A 16299-nucleotide genomic window follows, 5' to 3' on the forward strand; every position below is an offset into this window, starting at 1 on the left:
TATTATTTTAAACTCTGAATAAACTGTTACAGAATTGACTTGAAGGTCTAATTCTTTAGTTTGCCAACTGCAAGAAGATACTTTTCTTTGCCCAGTTTTTACAAGTACTTGAAGTATGCATTATTATTGACTACAGTATTTCCAATTAATAATGTATCAGAGAAAAGAGAAAACAGACTTGTAAATTGTTCAGATCACACCATTAGAAAAAAGTCTACACAAGATCATATACCAGTGCATCATTAAAGAGTCTAAAAGTACTGAAAATGAAAGAGTAATCATAAAATTGATGTTATCTCTGAATACAGTAATTTCCTTTACGGAATTTCTGTTAAGAATAAAGAAAACACTCTGTGGAATTGCTAACATTTAGTCTAATGCATGAGTGGCTCTCAAACTGGACAGGTGAAATAACTCACAAATGTACTTTTAAAGTTTGATATTTGCCTGCTCTCCATTTCCTTCCTCCCCTCCCCTCTCCCCCTTCCTCTGAAGAGACTTCTTTTTAAGTAGATGCAGAGAGCACTCAATGTTTCAAGTCAATAAAAAGCACTGACTCTGCTGGCCCAACTGATCTGGAAAGGGGACGGTCACTGTTCTTCTGAATATCTGAAAACCCAGGCAAGACTGGGATGATTCTCTGGATCTCTGCATAGGACAGATCCCTCTTCGGGAATGCTTTGATGTCACCTGGTAGGCAGCAGCTTTGGGGAGAGTGATGAAGCAAGAAGGGCATTCAAGAACCCCTGACTGAACCTGAAATACAGGTTTAAAGTGAAGCTGAAGGCAAAATAAGAAACAAGTGTGGGTGGAGACCAGTCCTGGGTAGAGAAAACAAAGGAGAGTTAACTAAAGACATTTTAAATCAGGTGGTAAACACAAGAGCAAACCCATTTTTCCAACACAAAACAGTGGCCTATCCTTGGAGAGCTATGGTGGTGCAATGCTTTATGAAACTGCACACCTGACTATCTAATTCCATTCTCTTTATTTTGTCTTGGCATTATCTACACGAATGGAAAACAATTGCAAAAATAGATACATGCACTTCGGTTTTACTGGCTTCCAAAACACGACTGGATTGGAAACAATGGTTCCAACACATTTATCTTCTTTCAGACTGTGGTTTCATGGAAAGGTGGTTGCTTCTTGAGCTTTTAATTAGCATATCATTTGTATGCTAACCAAGAGAATTCCCAAAGGCTTTTTCCCATACTGCTCCTGTCAGCCTTTTTTACAGAAGAGTGCCCAACTGAAAGCTATTTCCCAAATGCATCTGTAAAACTTACATTTGAATACTCTTCATTCATAAAACAGATGGAAAAGTGAGGAGTAAGGAGGAGAAAAATGTACAGAAAGAATGCAGACCTGTACAAAAATCATTATGATGAAAAACAGAGATTGCTTGATTCTCCATTCCTCATAATAGAAATTTTAAAATTTATGTTCTTTGGACTGCGTGTCACATTCAATTCCTAAAACAGAATATTAGCTATTATGTTTCTGTGCTTAAAGTCATTTTCCCACTGCTTTTTGTTGACTGCTTGCATTATTTAACCTTAAAGAGTCCAAGAGGCTTCTGATTGTTTCACTTCCTATTCCTTTCATCCTATTCTTCATCTTGCTGGAATTTTTTCCAAATGGTATCAACAGAGCTGCCAGTCCCCAAGGTTCCTTATTGATCATTTGCTGAGTTTTATCTTCCTTCTGTAAAATCCAGGCACTTTCTCTGGCCATAGCTATAAATTTCTCCAGCTGTGGCTGATTAACATTCTTGCTGATATTAAGGTCTTGTTCAAAGGGATTCCAGATATAAAGAGGAGACGACTCAGGCTTATTTACTTCCTTTCCCTGCAGACAGCATAAAGAAAAAGCCAAAGTTGCGTGTGTACATTATAGGCTGAGCAAATAACGAACCACTTGAGTTATTACATTAGAATTAAAAGTGTTTTGACCTATTGGAGAGCATTTTACAAAACACCCAGTCATTATTAATCAAGTTAATTTTCTTGTCAACTTGTCTGTATTATTCCTGTTCTCTGAATCCTCTCAGTGGTAGTTTTCTTTGCCACATTTAACTTAGATATCCTTCAAGGTAAAGAACACACAGCTACAGCTTAACCTATCTTTTTGGCCATTCTCCCATGTGCTGTCAAACAAACCTCCGACCTCACCTACTGTAACCTCCTACTCTTAATTCCACTTGCGTATGGGCAGCATCAGTGTGTCACATTAACCTGCACAGCTCAGTTTGATAAAATACTGCATGCACTTAAACTGTTCAAACCATTCCTCCCACACTGCTCAGAGAGATCAGAGTGCTGGTGTAAGTAAACAAGATTGCTTCATTGGCTGAAATTCTTCCAAGTTTGGTCTGTCTTTTAAGCACAGAGCTATTCAGGTCATGGTCCACTGTTAGGCACCTGTACAGTACAACACAAATAGCTGACAACTGTGTAGTTTGTTATTTAAATGCACTTCCATCCCAGTGCTTATGAGTGTTTCTTAGCTGACTGGTTCTGTATAGCAGAACCTTTGCCAAAGCTCCAGCAGGAATCCACCAGCTCCTGCTGGCCCAGGAAGTGTCTATGCACACCTTACACACACTTGCCCCAGGGCCAAGAGCACTGTCAGAGCAACAGCAGCAGCCCAGGTACCTCCCCTGACTAGCTCAGGCTCCAAATGTGTTTTTTCTTGCCTTTTTCAGGTAATAGCAAACTGAACTTCTTCACCTAAGTTTCTAGGATCAATCTGCAAAAAGGGCTCTTGAACTAGTGATCCACAATGCCCAAATAGGAAAGAGAACAAATGAGCATCCACACAGCAACGTGGCACTGAAACCCCACTCTGGAAGCAGCCCAGCAGGAACAGGTGTGAGTTACGAAGGTTACTTTTTCATGTATTTCTATTATACCTGCATGCACACACAGATCAACAGCATGACTAAAACACATAAAGCAAACCGAGGTGCTAGCACAGAATTATCACGCTGTGGCATACCTACTGAGCTGCAGCACAATTACTGTAGGCTGATACACACTGCAGTAGAAAACTGCAGTGTCAAAAGCATACCCAAAACTCAGCTGTAAGTTTTAAAGTAGGCTCTGGCTGGGTCTGGACTCCCAACTTTAAATGTGAATCCTGCCAGCTCAAAAGTGTTTGTCACAGACTTTTGCTATGACAGACATCATGACATTTTAAAAGTTTTCCTCCCACAGGAGCAAAATAACTTCGATTTTTTAAAACTGCCACTTTTATTACAGGGCTTTTCATTAAAATCACACTAGCTTTGCATCAGTTTCTGCCTTCCAGCATATCCAAGTAATGACACTGTAAATGCTCTTAATGGTATTGTAAGTTACTGGGCTCCAAGAGGAAAACACTCCTCCTTCACAGAAAGAACTCTGTTTCCATATAAATGGTTTCTTATATATAATTAAAGATTACAGAAATTGTTGCTTAGCATATGCAGTTTGTCAAATGGCAGACAGAGATTCAGCTGATAATGATGAGCAATTAAAATCCATTTACCTTTCGAAGATTTATGGAATTCCTTCTGAAATCAAAGTTTCCAAAATATTCAAAAAACTCACCCAACAATACATCTAAGGCAAAAGAAAAACAAGAGCCATCAGTAACATTAAGGAAAAGCTTGTTTTCAATATGGTCATAAAATAAACAAAATTTATGAAGATCTACCTACCAAGTGTTTCTGTGTTTTTTGTAGGTTTAATCTTCCTTAAATCACTGACAAATGAGCAATCATATCCTCCAATTATATGCTTGTCTTTTTCACCTGAAAGAAACATTGTGGGCATATTTTGAAATGCCATTTAGTAAAATGCCAGTGTATTTATAAAATTCAGATAACAAACTGAAATCAATGCTACCATACTACACAAATCAAATTAGGAATTCACACGTGAACTTTTAGGTTAAGATTCAAATTAAGTGGTAAAAGATTTAAAAAAAAAAGTCCATAGATGGGCAAAAGAAAAGCATCATGAGCAAATGGCACATTTTAAAATGTGATAAGATAAATGACATCTTTGTATCTCTGAAAACTTCTTATAAGTAACAAGCAGGGTATTTCTGCATAGAGGGCTGTATTACACACTTGACTGCACAACTCTCTGAGGTTACTACCTAGGTGAGGGTTTAAAAAAATCAGACTCAGAGCATTCACTGTCTTCTTCTGACAAACTTCACAGAATTAGGAACACTGTTGTAAATATCAGAAGACATGTTTTATGTATAAATCTTTCTACAGAATTCTGATGGAAATGTTTAAAATTATTTTAAAGCAACTGAACACAGACCTTTTCCTCCACTTCAAGCAATCAAAGCTTCCAAGGAATCAGCCAATAAAAAGAACACATGAGTAAGAAATCAAGAACTTGGGGTGTCATTCTCAATGCTTTCATACGATTCACTGAAGATAACACAGCCTGAATGCTGTGTTAGAAACCTCCAGAACAGCTTGTTTGTGGAGAGACAAGAATTATTTGCAAAGGGCCTGAACAGTCTCAAGGATATTACAAATTAGGAGGAGAAAACACAGCCTTTTTTTTTAAGCATTTGGTAGCTATAAAACAATACACATCATATCATCATATTTTGTGCAGTTAAGTCTGCACAAAATCCTTAACTCCAGAAATGTTCAAGACCCTAAAAGTCTTCTAAATAACAAAAAAAAAAAAAAAAATTCAGGAGCACTTAGCAAGTAAATTACATGTAATTATCTAAGGGACAGAATAAGTCTAACCCCTCTAAATCAAATCAGTATTGTATTGAAAGGGGATTTATTTTACCTTTAAAGATGCATTATTTTCACAAAAAAAAACCCATGTAAAACTTCTCTATTCCCTCAAACTTAAAACACAAATAATATTCATTAGTATTCAAGAGCATAAAGAAATTGCTTGGGTTTCTTTATCACTTTAGATAAAACAAATGTGCAATAAACAATCAACTGCAATAAACACAAACAGCTGTGCTTACCTGCCAGTTCTTTAAGCTGGTCTAGTGTTGGAATGATAGGTGGCGATCTCCTCTGCAGAAAAAACATGACCATCATGGTCAGGGAGAAGTTGGTGATCCAGGTGCCAGGAGCACTGTTAGTGAGCCCATGAACCCGGGCCCAGCAGCGCACAGTGAACACTAACGCTCGCACCCGGGAATCGAGACAGCCGTAGATGTACAGGAGCTCTGAACTTCTGATTGCAATGCTGAAGGAGAAATGGGATGACGCGTAAATGATGAGGGAATTATGAAGTATCAGATGCAGTATTCATTATTCATTATAAGAGAAGGGGGCTTTCATTTAAAAAAATTAACTTTATACATTTTAAAGAATAGAAGAGAATCACAGAATAGTAGAATAGTTTGGGTAGGAATGCATGGAATTATCCAGGATTAAATACGTTGTAGTTTTTCATAGCAGGAATTACACAGTTCTGGGTAAATAATATGCATTTGCACTGTTTCCTGTTTCCTCGATCCACATCACAGTGGGAGGGAAAAAAACCCCAAAATAAAAAACAACCACCATCAAGTACTGTGGAGTCCAACTATGCAGAACTGAGGTGAAAAAATGTAATTCACCTACAATTGCCTTTGGTATCTTAGATAATATCTTTATCCTAACACATAATAAAATGCAACTAGAACTTCTTTTACTGCTTTTATCTAAAAAGTAGTAAAATGCTGCACTGAAAAATAATCTAAGTGCAGAGACACAATGAAATCCACAAAACAAGTCAGTTTGGTAATTTTCAAATGATTACTGCTTAGTAGAGCTGAAAAAAACAACTAATCTGGAAGGATAAAGGTTTTCAGATGGATCAGTTTTTGATCTCCTTTATCACGCTGTTACACAACCATTCATGTATTGTACAAATGGGAGGGCAAGAAAAAGTAGAAAAAAATGGAAGTACAGCATGAGAGCAAAACTAACTTTGATTCAGTTTTAGCCTGAAGTGCTGAAAGTTGTTCTACAAATTCAGCATAGCCTTTTGGGGACATTTACTAGGTCAACATTTTGTAACACCTGGGCTTCTTCAATTTCAGCTGTGAGGTGCTTTAGGGTGTCCAGAGAGATGTGTTTCTAGTAAAAATTATAACAAGACAAGACATGCAGTCCCAACCAGCCAAACTATCAGCAGTGAGGTACAAGGAAGCTTGTACAGAACTACAGGCTGACTTTCACTGTGGCTGCATATAGAGAAGTAATTTCATTGTAAGAAACTTGTTCAATATTGCCTTAGCAACTCCTGCATATTCTGAAACAAAACTTTGGGTAATTCAGAAATCCGAGCGTATCTGATGCGACAAATCACAAAACTGCACTAAAACTCTTATCACAGAAACACAAAATAATCTGAGCTGGAAGGGACCCACAAGGATCATCAAAGTCGAGCTCCTGGCCCTGTACATAACAGCCCCAAGAGTCACACAATGTGCTGAGAGCATTGTCAAAAGCTTCTTGAACTCTAACAGGCTTGGTGCTGTGACCACTTCCCTGAAGAGCCTGTTCCAGGGCTCAACCACCTTTGAAAAACCTTTTCCTAATATCCAACCTGGATCTCCCAGGCCATTCCCTTGGGTCCTGTCACGTTTATCCTAAAGAATAATCACTCACATTTTTATATTCCCCAGCAACAGTGGAAAGGGTCAGCAACTCATTTTCGGCTATGTACACTTATGGCAGAGCTGTTCAGTGCAGTGCGGGGTTATTCTGACTGTAGCACGGGACAGCAGCAGCACAGAGGGGGCGGCGCAGCCATTTCTGTCACCGAGGGGCATCTCTGGGCAGCCGGCGCCCCCTGGCGGGCAGTGCTGCGAGCGGCCCCGCACGGCGGGAACGCCGCAAGCTCCCCCTCCCCGCGGGAATTCCCTCGGCATCCAGGGCACCTTCCCAGCAAACACGGGTACGCAGGCTCTTAAGAAGAAGGGAAGGACACCAAAATAGCTAGAAGCAAAATCCCTAAAAATTAACATTCTGGAGCTGCTTAATCTGAAAAGCAATCAAGAAAGGCTGTGCATATGCCATGGGGAAGTAATGACTAATGAACACTGACTGCCTTCTTTCCTGTTTTATAAGCCAACCTTCTTCCATAGACTGGTTTTGAGGCTTCAGCTTCAGCTAGCAAGTATTTCCTATGCTGGAAAAAGGAACTTAAGGACATCAAACTCTAATCTCTAGAAGTCAAAAAATATCCTTTTACTTTCAGAGCCAACATTCACATTTGTTAAGAACACAGAAAAGAGAAAACAGTTGATATTACAGGTTTTCAGAACACTTTAGGTACATGAGAATTCTCTGCAAACTTTTTAAAACCAGGTCTTACCTGTTGCTCACTGACAGATCACACTGGAATCCTGTTGGCTGATGGGAAAACTTCACAAGTGGACAGCGGGCATTGAGGATCTTCTGGACATTCACACACCCAGGACCAAAATTATCAAGGCAGTCACCAATCACAGAGAGAATCCTCTGAGTTGCTAATCTTTCCGATGGTAATCTTTTCATCTGATACTCCATTTCAAAGGGACCTTTTTTCTAACACAGAATTTTAAAAGCAAGCTGTTAGCTCTCAAACAAAAGAGACATTTAAAAATACTTCTGAAAGACCACCGCAATTTGCAAAGGAGTTTGTACAACTGGAACTGAAAGACAAGAATTATTCAAAGCAGTCCACAGAATTTAAAATAGGTTAAAAAATACAGCTCTCTCTTTTACATTATCTTCTGGTGATTCAATTTTTCCAGGCTAATAGTGATCAACTTACTATAAATCTACATGTTCAAACAGAAGTATAATAGTACTACATCTCATTACTGGCTAAAAACCATTATTCTGGAATTACCAGGAGAGTATAAATGCTCTGACTGAAAGAGGAGCATACGTTTACAGAGGGGCAACACAACCAAACTACCAATCATTTCAAACTAGCAGTAATTCCATGTAAAACCCTCAAAGAACAATGCATTGTTAGTAAATCAAGTAGCAGTGTAAGGAAAAATGTCTTCTTAATTTTAAAAAATAAAACAATTCAGCATGCAAATTACTTAAATTGTTCAAAATCAAGATACGATTCTGGAAAACTTAAAAAAATTACTTCATGTCATATATAGTTTCCCTGAAAGACAAAAATATTGTGAAGATATATTCTAACATCAGAAATTAACTTCTCTGTAGGTCTTCGTATTTTGATTTGCCATATTTGTAGTTTTTACTTCAATAAAATACCTGTGAAATCTCAGTTTTCTTTATAGTCTTGTGTTTGTAAGACATCAGCTAGTTTTATTTGCTAATCCTACACTTGACACTGACTTATCCTCCCCCTTGGAACATGTCATGGGTGAATGCACACTGTACAAATAAAATTACAGTGATGTAACAGTAACTGAGACACCAAGTACGTTCCTTCTGTCATCCACAAATTGGTGACCTCAGACAGGTGAAACAATTCAGAAGTTACGGACCTTGCAACCTTTCCCATAAGGTCAGTTCAGGGGCTGAATTTCTGAGTGTGGCAATCACCGAGGTGACTGTTCCAGCTCCCCTCCTGGAGTGGCTCTCCAGTCAGCAGCACGTGTGGTGGAACATGCCAGGACAGCAGTCCCTAATCCCATCTGGCTGTGAGGCTGCATGCTACAGTAGGGCTGGCTCTGAGTGAAAGGAGCCTGTAACTATCAACATCGAGGCAGTTAACAGGAAAGATAAAGATGGGTACTCAGCTGACCTGTAGGTGGGCAGGTGTTGATATTTATATTTGTGACAAAAACCACAATGGGCCTTTACCGACAGCAACTCACTAGTTCTCAAAATCTGAATGAAGACTGTTTTATAATGATAAAGTAGATATTCTTAGCAATTAAATGAACCTTCACACACAGCTTTGGCGCTAGCTAGGGGCTATGAAGTACTGATACACTTGCCACAACCCTGTGGTTCTTCCTCAGTTCTTGTCATGTAGGCGGAAACAGCAAATATGAAACTATTACTATTATTAAAAGTAAACAGTTACTTTTTGGTAAACTGATACAGTAACCTAAGCAAGAAGCACAACAGTTTAACAAAAACTGCTACTCTAAAATATCACAGAGCCCTGTTTAAAATCATTCACTAATCTCCCAAACAGCCCAGAGGTTAAAAATGCCCTATCTGTGGTCTAGCATTCACTCTTCGTAAAGAATGTTCCCACTCCTGCCCCTTTTCTTAAATTACAATTAGTAATCAGTTTGCCATAAGGCTCAAAACCAGTTATTTCATGTAAATAGGTGCTGAAATGCCTGATCCTCCTCATTGCTGGCACCTCCTGAAAGGCTACAGAAGTGAAGAAATCAGAACATACCTTTTCCACTGCTGCCAAATCACCCTGTATCTAAAGCTACCTCTCCTTTGTCTCCCCAGAGTAACAAGTCTCTCAGCTATTCACAGGCAATCACAGCTGCTCACTCATCAAATACTCTACATTTCACAATAGAACTTCTATGTCTACTGAGGATACATAAAAAGACAGCTAGTTACCAAAGATACTTTGAAAAAAGACATTTTATACTTAAAAGTTATTCCTTCAAAATTTAAGAGGCAACTTCACTGATTAAACATAAAGATTTTAACACTTCACAAACACGACAATCCTTCTCTTCAGCTGACATATTTGCTTTCACTGTGATTTATCACTGCAGTAATACTAAAAACTATATACATTTGAAAGATTATTTCTTTAAAAGTAACTTACATGGCAATATACAAATTGTACAGAAAAGCTGAGAGAATTTTCAATCTTCAAAAGTTTAAGCCCACTGTCTTCTAAGGAAAACTTAAAAGACAATGGGCTTAAACTTTTTTCCCAAACTTCAACAGTTTTTCCCAACAGCTTTTCCCAACAGCTTTTCCCCAAACTATCTGTCACCACGCAAGTAAAAAGAAATGTTTTCACAACACGAGAATCCCTTGCTTGATTATTCATTCAGACTCCGTCACCTGTAAGTATTCACCATGACTATCCTGTGTCCTGAGCTTTCACATCCAGTAACCATCCAGTTACTGGATTATGTACTGGGGTGTATATAGATTTATAGGCACTCAATATGTGCCTATAAATATATATACACCCCAGTACATAATCCAGTAACTTTCCTGGAGCATAAAGTCATCTCTTTAAGGTAAGGAAAAGAATGACAATCTTTCCAAAACACAGATGTGCACATGCACAAACTTACTTTGCTTTAGGACATGAAAGACCCTAAAAAACAAAGCCAAGCTTTAACAGAGCATGGCTGAAGTAAAGAAGCTACAGAGAAGAAAACACGACAATAGAATGGGAAGGTCTTTTCGGAAGACTCTGCTGAAATAATTTTGGATGATGAGGGTCTTCTTCATAGTGAAATTCACCCTAATAGTGCAAAGTTTTGTAAACACCAAATAATTTTCTTCCTATTGCAAAGAACATCATGTCGAGGTTACATTCAGTTTTTGAAAGTCTTCAGATCCAAACATTCAAATAAACTTGTTCACACCCTATAGTATGAACCCATTTAAAACCTAAATAAAAATAAACTGATTCCTGTGTGTGAAACAGCAAATGAGCTGCTCTGTTTAAGAAATCCAACAAACTGAAGATGCACAGCACAATCTTACCATTTTTGTAGCATGCTTTCCTGTATCACGGAAGTCCAGAAACATGTCCACATCAGATCCCAGTTTGCCAAATGTGTTGACTGAAGAGCCAAATGGCTTTACTGTGCTGTCAGGGAAATATGCACGTGCAAAATCCCGAACCAAAGAACAGGCCAGAAATCGCAGCTTGATGTTTTCTTCTGTAAGCTGATACTCATTCAGGAGAATGTACATCTGACTGCTTATCTAGTTCAGAAAAGAAACACCGTAAAAATACAATGACCCATCTTCATTAACATATATTTTCATCTATTTAATATCAATGCAATTAGAAGCTTATTTTTCAAAACTTCAAAAAGGTTTCTTTCATACAGAGAAATTATTTTCATAATTAAAATGAATAATTTCATTTATTTACTTCAATGTAGGAGAACCACTCACATAAAATGCTAATATGTTACCATTTTAATAAAAATAAATAGCTTTATCATGACCACTAGCAAATCTGAAATGAACATGTCTTATTTTTAATTAAGACAGATCTAGAAACCTCTACTTACACTGTCTGCAAGACAAAGCTTTTCAATGAGGTCTTTTACTGGAATGTGACACTGAGGAGAGAGGTGAAGCGGTGTCTCTTCAGCGTGTTGACTCACTGGGTTTTTCAGTGTGAAAGTAAAAAGTCTTGATTTAAATGGAACAACATGATGCTCTGAAGCACCTGGGATCCCAACAGCATCCTGCAATGAGGCTATACTGCTCTTTTCTGAAAACTCTATTAGAGCACTGATGCCCTGAAACATTAAGAATGGAAATACAGGGTGAGATAAATGCAGACAATGCTTGAACTCATTGTACTGATATTGCTCAGATGCTCCTAGGGCTCCTGAGACAGATTAGTATGAGAGCCCTGAAGCCAAATGCTAGGTTCCATATATCAAAACATTTTAGATGCTTTTTCACAACAGATTAAAAGTATTTAAGATCTGCTATTCTTGGAAGCAAGCACTAAACATAAAAGTTCTGCACTATATTCATCTTTAATACTCAAGAAGCACATAAAATAGAGCTACCACTATTGTCAGAACAATGAATGGTGCTATGTGAAAGTTTCAAAGATTTAGAGCAAAACAGGTTGCTGGCTATTCCTTAGAGGTGTTGCTTAGCTGACTTACGAATAAAAATCAACTGCTCAGCAACTTGTGAACATTAGCACAGACAAAAACAGATTTAATACACTAAGTGCATATAATTTGCTTAGCTTATGTATGAGGTCTAAACCAAATTTTTTTTCTGGTATTTCTTTTCATCTAAGTCTAGATTTTAGTTGACACCATTAATTACTTACACGATTTTCAAAAAAGAAATGACTCTTAACAGTCCCATGACTGGCTAAGTACTGCAATAATTTTTTTTCATTAAGTTTTGATGGGCATTTAATTAAAACAGTCCGTTCAGCTTGATCCAGTCGTTCTGTCTGGACTTCAGCAAATGTCTTCTTTCTGGTACTGACTTCAGCATCTGTGAGAAGAAACAAGCATCAAGGCTTTTCTACGTAAACAGAAAGATGTGTGGCTGGTTTTAATATACCTTATCTCTTCCTCTGGATTGAACAACTGAACAAAGGTTTGTCCTGGCTCTACAAGATCATGACAGTGAAAATGAAAAGACTGAAGAATAAATGAGGGACAATGAAGAATGAATGAAAGAAAGAAATGTACTTCTCTCACAAATGCATACATTTGCAATAACAAGGAGTAGGAAAGGTAGGAAGAAAACAATACTGACTTCCCTTGGTGCACAGGAAGCTTCATAATACAAGGAATCTTTTGTTCTTTAATTTGCTGCTTACCATCAAAAAACTTAGCACACCCATAAGAGTTAAGAAATGCCAGCTAGGCTGTGAGGCAGGTCTAGACCTTTGGCAAGCTTCACTGAAATTACAGTCTCTCCTAACTACCACAAAACCAGCACTTTGGAACAATTCAACACTTGCTATTTTTACAAAATCAGCACCTTCCTTTACGGTTAACACCTACTCAAAATTTTCACTTAATAATATACTTTCATCTACTCCAGTACAATAAACCCACAGCGCAGTCATATCTCATCGCACTACTGGCAATCTGTACTGCTGCTGACAGCCTCCAGAATTCACATGGAATCGAGGCATGCTGAACATCCAGAAACATGGAACTTCTTTCTCTCTTTGCATACAGGCAAAGAGGCCATCTCCCAAATCTGAAATTATGATCTTCCCTGCATAGCTATCAAACTAATCCACTGACCACATCACATCAGCGGAGCCTGTGAAGCTGTTGCCTGTTATTACTTCCCTTCTGTCATTTGGATTGGGAAGCTGGGGAGCATTTCCCAGCAGCTACCACCTGCCACAGGGATATTTAGTAAAGAGCTCTTTATTCTGTTTTTGGTTCTGAAGAACACATGGGATATCATAGCCTCAAGAAAACCTTTAAGTAACATTACATGATACTAGTATTACTTGATAGTATTTATTAAAAAAAAAAATCTTTCATTTTATAACTTTACTGAGCTCCCACAGTATTATTTACTGTTGTAAATAATAACCACAGTTATTATTAACAATAATAATAACTGTGGTTAATTAATAATAATAACTCTTTTAACAACCAAGTTTTATACTAGCATTTTTCATTTTTTTATCAGAAAACTAAGGAAACGCTTTATGAAGATGATAAATATCACAGGTTCCATGGAAACAGAGAAGGATCAAGTGACCAAGATGCATAAAAGACAAGTCCCATGGATGGGTGACATGGCATTAGGCCAGAAGGGCTGTGATTTTTGCCTGATTTACTACCCGTACATGCTTAGACACTACAGAGATGATGTGATCTCTCAACTTCTGGCTCTGCTGCCCTTTGCAGTCTTGAGCTCGGCACCGATGCTCACTGGTTCTTGGCTTGTACTGAAGACACAGTGCCAGTCAAACGCTTCCTATGCCCTTTTGAGGGGGTCTCTCAGGATGAGCCCCGTCACTTGATTCACCTCTGGCTCGTATCTACATTTAACAAGCCGCGTCCCGGGCACTGACAGCGGACTCCGGCCTCCTGGGCTGCAGCCCCAGACGGCCCAGGCCGACCTCACCGCCCGGCCGGGCTGCCCGAGCCCTGCGGGGCTCCTCACGCCCAGGACGCGGGCGTTGCCCCGGCGCCTCCGGAGGGGCCGAGCGGGACAGGCGGCCGCTCCCCTCCCCACGCCCCCCGGCACAGTCGGCTGCGCGGCACCGAGGCCCGCGGCGGACGCAGCGAGGCCCGGCGACCCGTGCCTACCTTCCCCCGGCTCCTCGGCAGCCGGCTGCGCGGCGGCGCCGGAGCGGCCGAGCCGGGCGTGCCCGCGGGCGCCGGGCCCGGGGAGGCGCAGGCGGCCCCGCAGCAGCGCCAGCGCCGGCCCTCCCGCGCGGAGCGCCATGGCCGGCAGCGCCGCGCCGCTCTGCGCAGGCGCCGCGTTCCACGGCGGCCGGCGGGGCTCAGCCCGCTCCGTGTGCGCCGGGAAGGGCCGGCGGTGCCCGGGGCGCTTGGGCGCTCTGGGGGAGGGAGCGAAGCTGATGGCCGGCCCAGGGTGCCGCCTGCTCCGGGCAGGCGGAACAAACCGCTGTCAGCAGTGTGCCCTGGCAGCCGGGAGGGCCAGCCCTGTCCTGGGGTGCATCAGGCACAGCGTGGCCAGCCGGGCAAGGGAGGGGATTGTCCCTGTACTGGAGCAGCCTCCCCCTGAGGCCTGTGTGCAGTTTTGGGCACCACAATGTAAGAAGGATATAAAGCTTTTAGTGAGCATCCAAAGGAGAGCAGCGAAGATGATAAAGGGCCTTGAGCGAAAGACTTAAAAGGAGCAGTTGAGGTCACTTTGACTGGTCATCTCCGCCTGGAGGAGATGGAGGGGAGACCTCATGGAAGTCAACAGCTTCCTCGGGAGAAGAGGAGGGGTGGGCACTGATCTCTGTGGTGTCCTGTGACAGAACCCAAGGGAATGGCCCGAAGTTTTGTCAGGGGAGGTTTGGGTTGAACATTAGGAAAAGATTCTTCAGCCAGAGGGTGGTTGGGCACTGGGACAGGCACTCCAGTGAAGTGGTCACAGCAGGAAGCCTGAGAGTTCAAAAAACTTTTGGACAATGCTTTCAGGCTCATGATGTGAATCTTGGTGTTGTCTTGTGCAGAGGGCCAGGAGTTGGACTTCAATGATCCTTGTGGGTCCCTTTCAGCTCAGCATATTCTGTGATTTTGTGAGCTTCCCATGTCAGGCTTGAGGCGTGGGTGTGAGCAGCTGCTTGCCCTGTGCAAGGAAGCACCCAGCAGTCCAGGCCAGGGCTGGCCATCAACCCCTGCGTGAGCCCTGCCAGACAAGGGCAGGAGGGTGAACATGGGCTTAGGGGTGAACCTGAAGGGTCAGATGGCCAAGGTGATGGGGGTCTAATATAGGTTTTGGAAGACCGACTTAAAAAAGGGAAGTAAAACCTTTGGCTTGTATCAGCGATGTTGTCCAGTGGGGCTAGGGAAGTGCACTTGGTACTGGTGAGGCCACACCTTGAGTGTGCCTCAGTGTGTCCAGTTCTGGGCCCCTCAATTCAGGAAGGGCATTGAGGTGCTAGAGTGAGTCCAGAGAAGGGCAACAGAGCTGAGAAAGGGTCTGGAGAATGAGCCATTTGAGGAATGGGTGAGGGAGCTGGGGTTGTTTAGCTTGAAGAAAAGGAGGTTGTAGCCAGGTGGGGGTCAGCCTCTTCTCCTCAGGTAACCAGTGACAGGACAAGAGGACATAGTCTTAAGATGGGCCAGGGTAGTTTTAGATTGGACATTAGGAAAAATTTGTTCACAGAAGGAGGTATTAGACATTGTAATGGGCTGCCCAGGGAGATGGTGGAGTCACCGTCCCTGGAGGTATTTAAGGACAATCTGGACATGACACTCAGTGCCATGGTCTAGTCAGTGTGGTAGTGCTTGGTTATAGGTTGGACTTGATGATCTCAGAGGTCTTTTCCAACCTAACTGATTTTGTGATTCTGTTTGTCTGGTCTGGGCCGGGGCTGTGAATGCAGAGATGCTGCAGTGAAGGCAGCCTGTGGGATCAGAAATTAGGGCAGAGAGCTGCAGGGCACCCAGCAAGCAGTCATTGGTCTGCAGCATGGTTCCCCAGGCATGTACTGAAGAAAATGTCATTTTCTTTGGTCTTAAAAAACATTTATGTAAATGTTTTTTACATAAGGGGCACATCTGTAGTATATGTTAGGGCACTTTGTGTGTTAGTAGGTCTTCAGAGCAGTGCTGTGTATACTCATGGCAGCCTCCCAGTAAGTCAGGGTCTGTAAGAAATTGCTATAACCTAATTATTTTGGTTTTGTATGCTAGGATGATCATTAAGACAGAGAGTAGATTGCTTTTAAAATAGAGCATTTCAATTTATATCCTACTTATGTACGCTATGGGGTACAAACTTGTGTTTCCTCCATCTCTCCATGGCAAGTTTCCTCTGGAATCCTAAGACTTGTCCTGCCTAAATTCATTGATGTTGAGAGAGGACCTCCTCCTCTTTCCCTCTTTGAAATTGGTCTAAAAATAGAAAAGGGTTTCATTAAAATTAATTGTGGGTTTGGAAAAACTAATAGGGCAAGCAAGTTCCTGAAAGAGGATACCCAA

At 41.1% G+C, this 16299-nt stretch overlaps 1 protein-coding gene across 1 annotated transcript; it reads right to left on the reverse strand.

Moving 5' to 3' along the window:
- Nucleotides 1-969: 969 nt before the first annotated feature.
- On the reverse strand, nucleotides 970-14113 carry LOC119697613 (mitochondrial poly(A) polymerase). Its single transcript, XM_038128570.1, has 9 exons — nucleotides 13945-14113; nucleotides 11979-12151; nucleotides 11191-11424; nucleotides 10652-10876; nucleotides 7350-7561; nucleotides 5002-5228; nucleotides 3704-3796; nucleotides 3532-3605; nucleotides 970-1851 (listed from the first exon to the last, which is right to left on the reverse strand). Exons 1-9 carry the CDS (start codon nucleotides 14081-14083, stop codon nucleotides 1516-1518), a joined length of 1713 nt encoding a protein of 570 aa, XP_037984498.1. The 5' UTR covers nucleotides 14084-14113; the 3' UTR covers nucleotides 970-1515.
- Nucleotides 14114-16299: the final 2186 nt, after the last annotated feature.

This window comes from Motacilla alba, chromosome 2 (assembly GCF_015832195.1).
Source record: "Motacilla alba alba isolate MOTALB_02 chromosome 2, Motacilla_alba_V1.0_pri, whole genome shotgun sequence".
NCBI classification, from domain to species: Eukaryota; Metazoa; Chordata; class Aves; order Passeriformes; family Motacillidae; genus Motacilla; species Motacilla alba.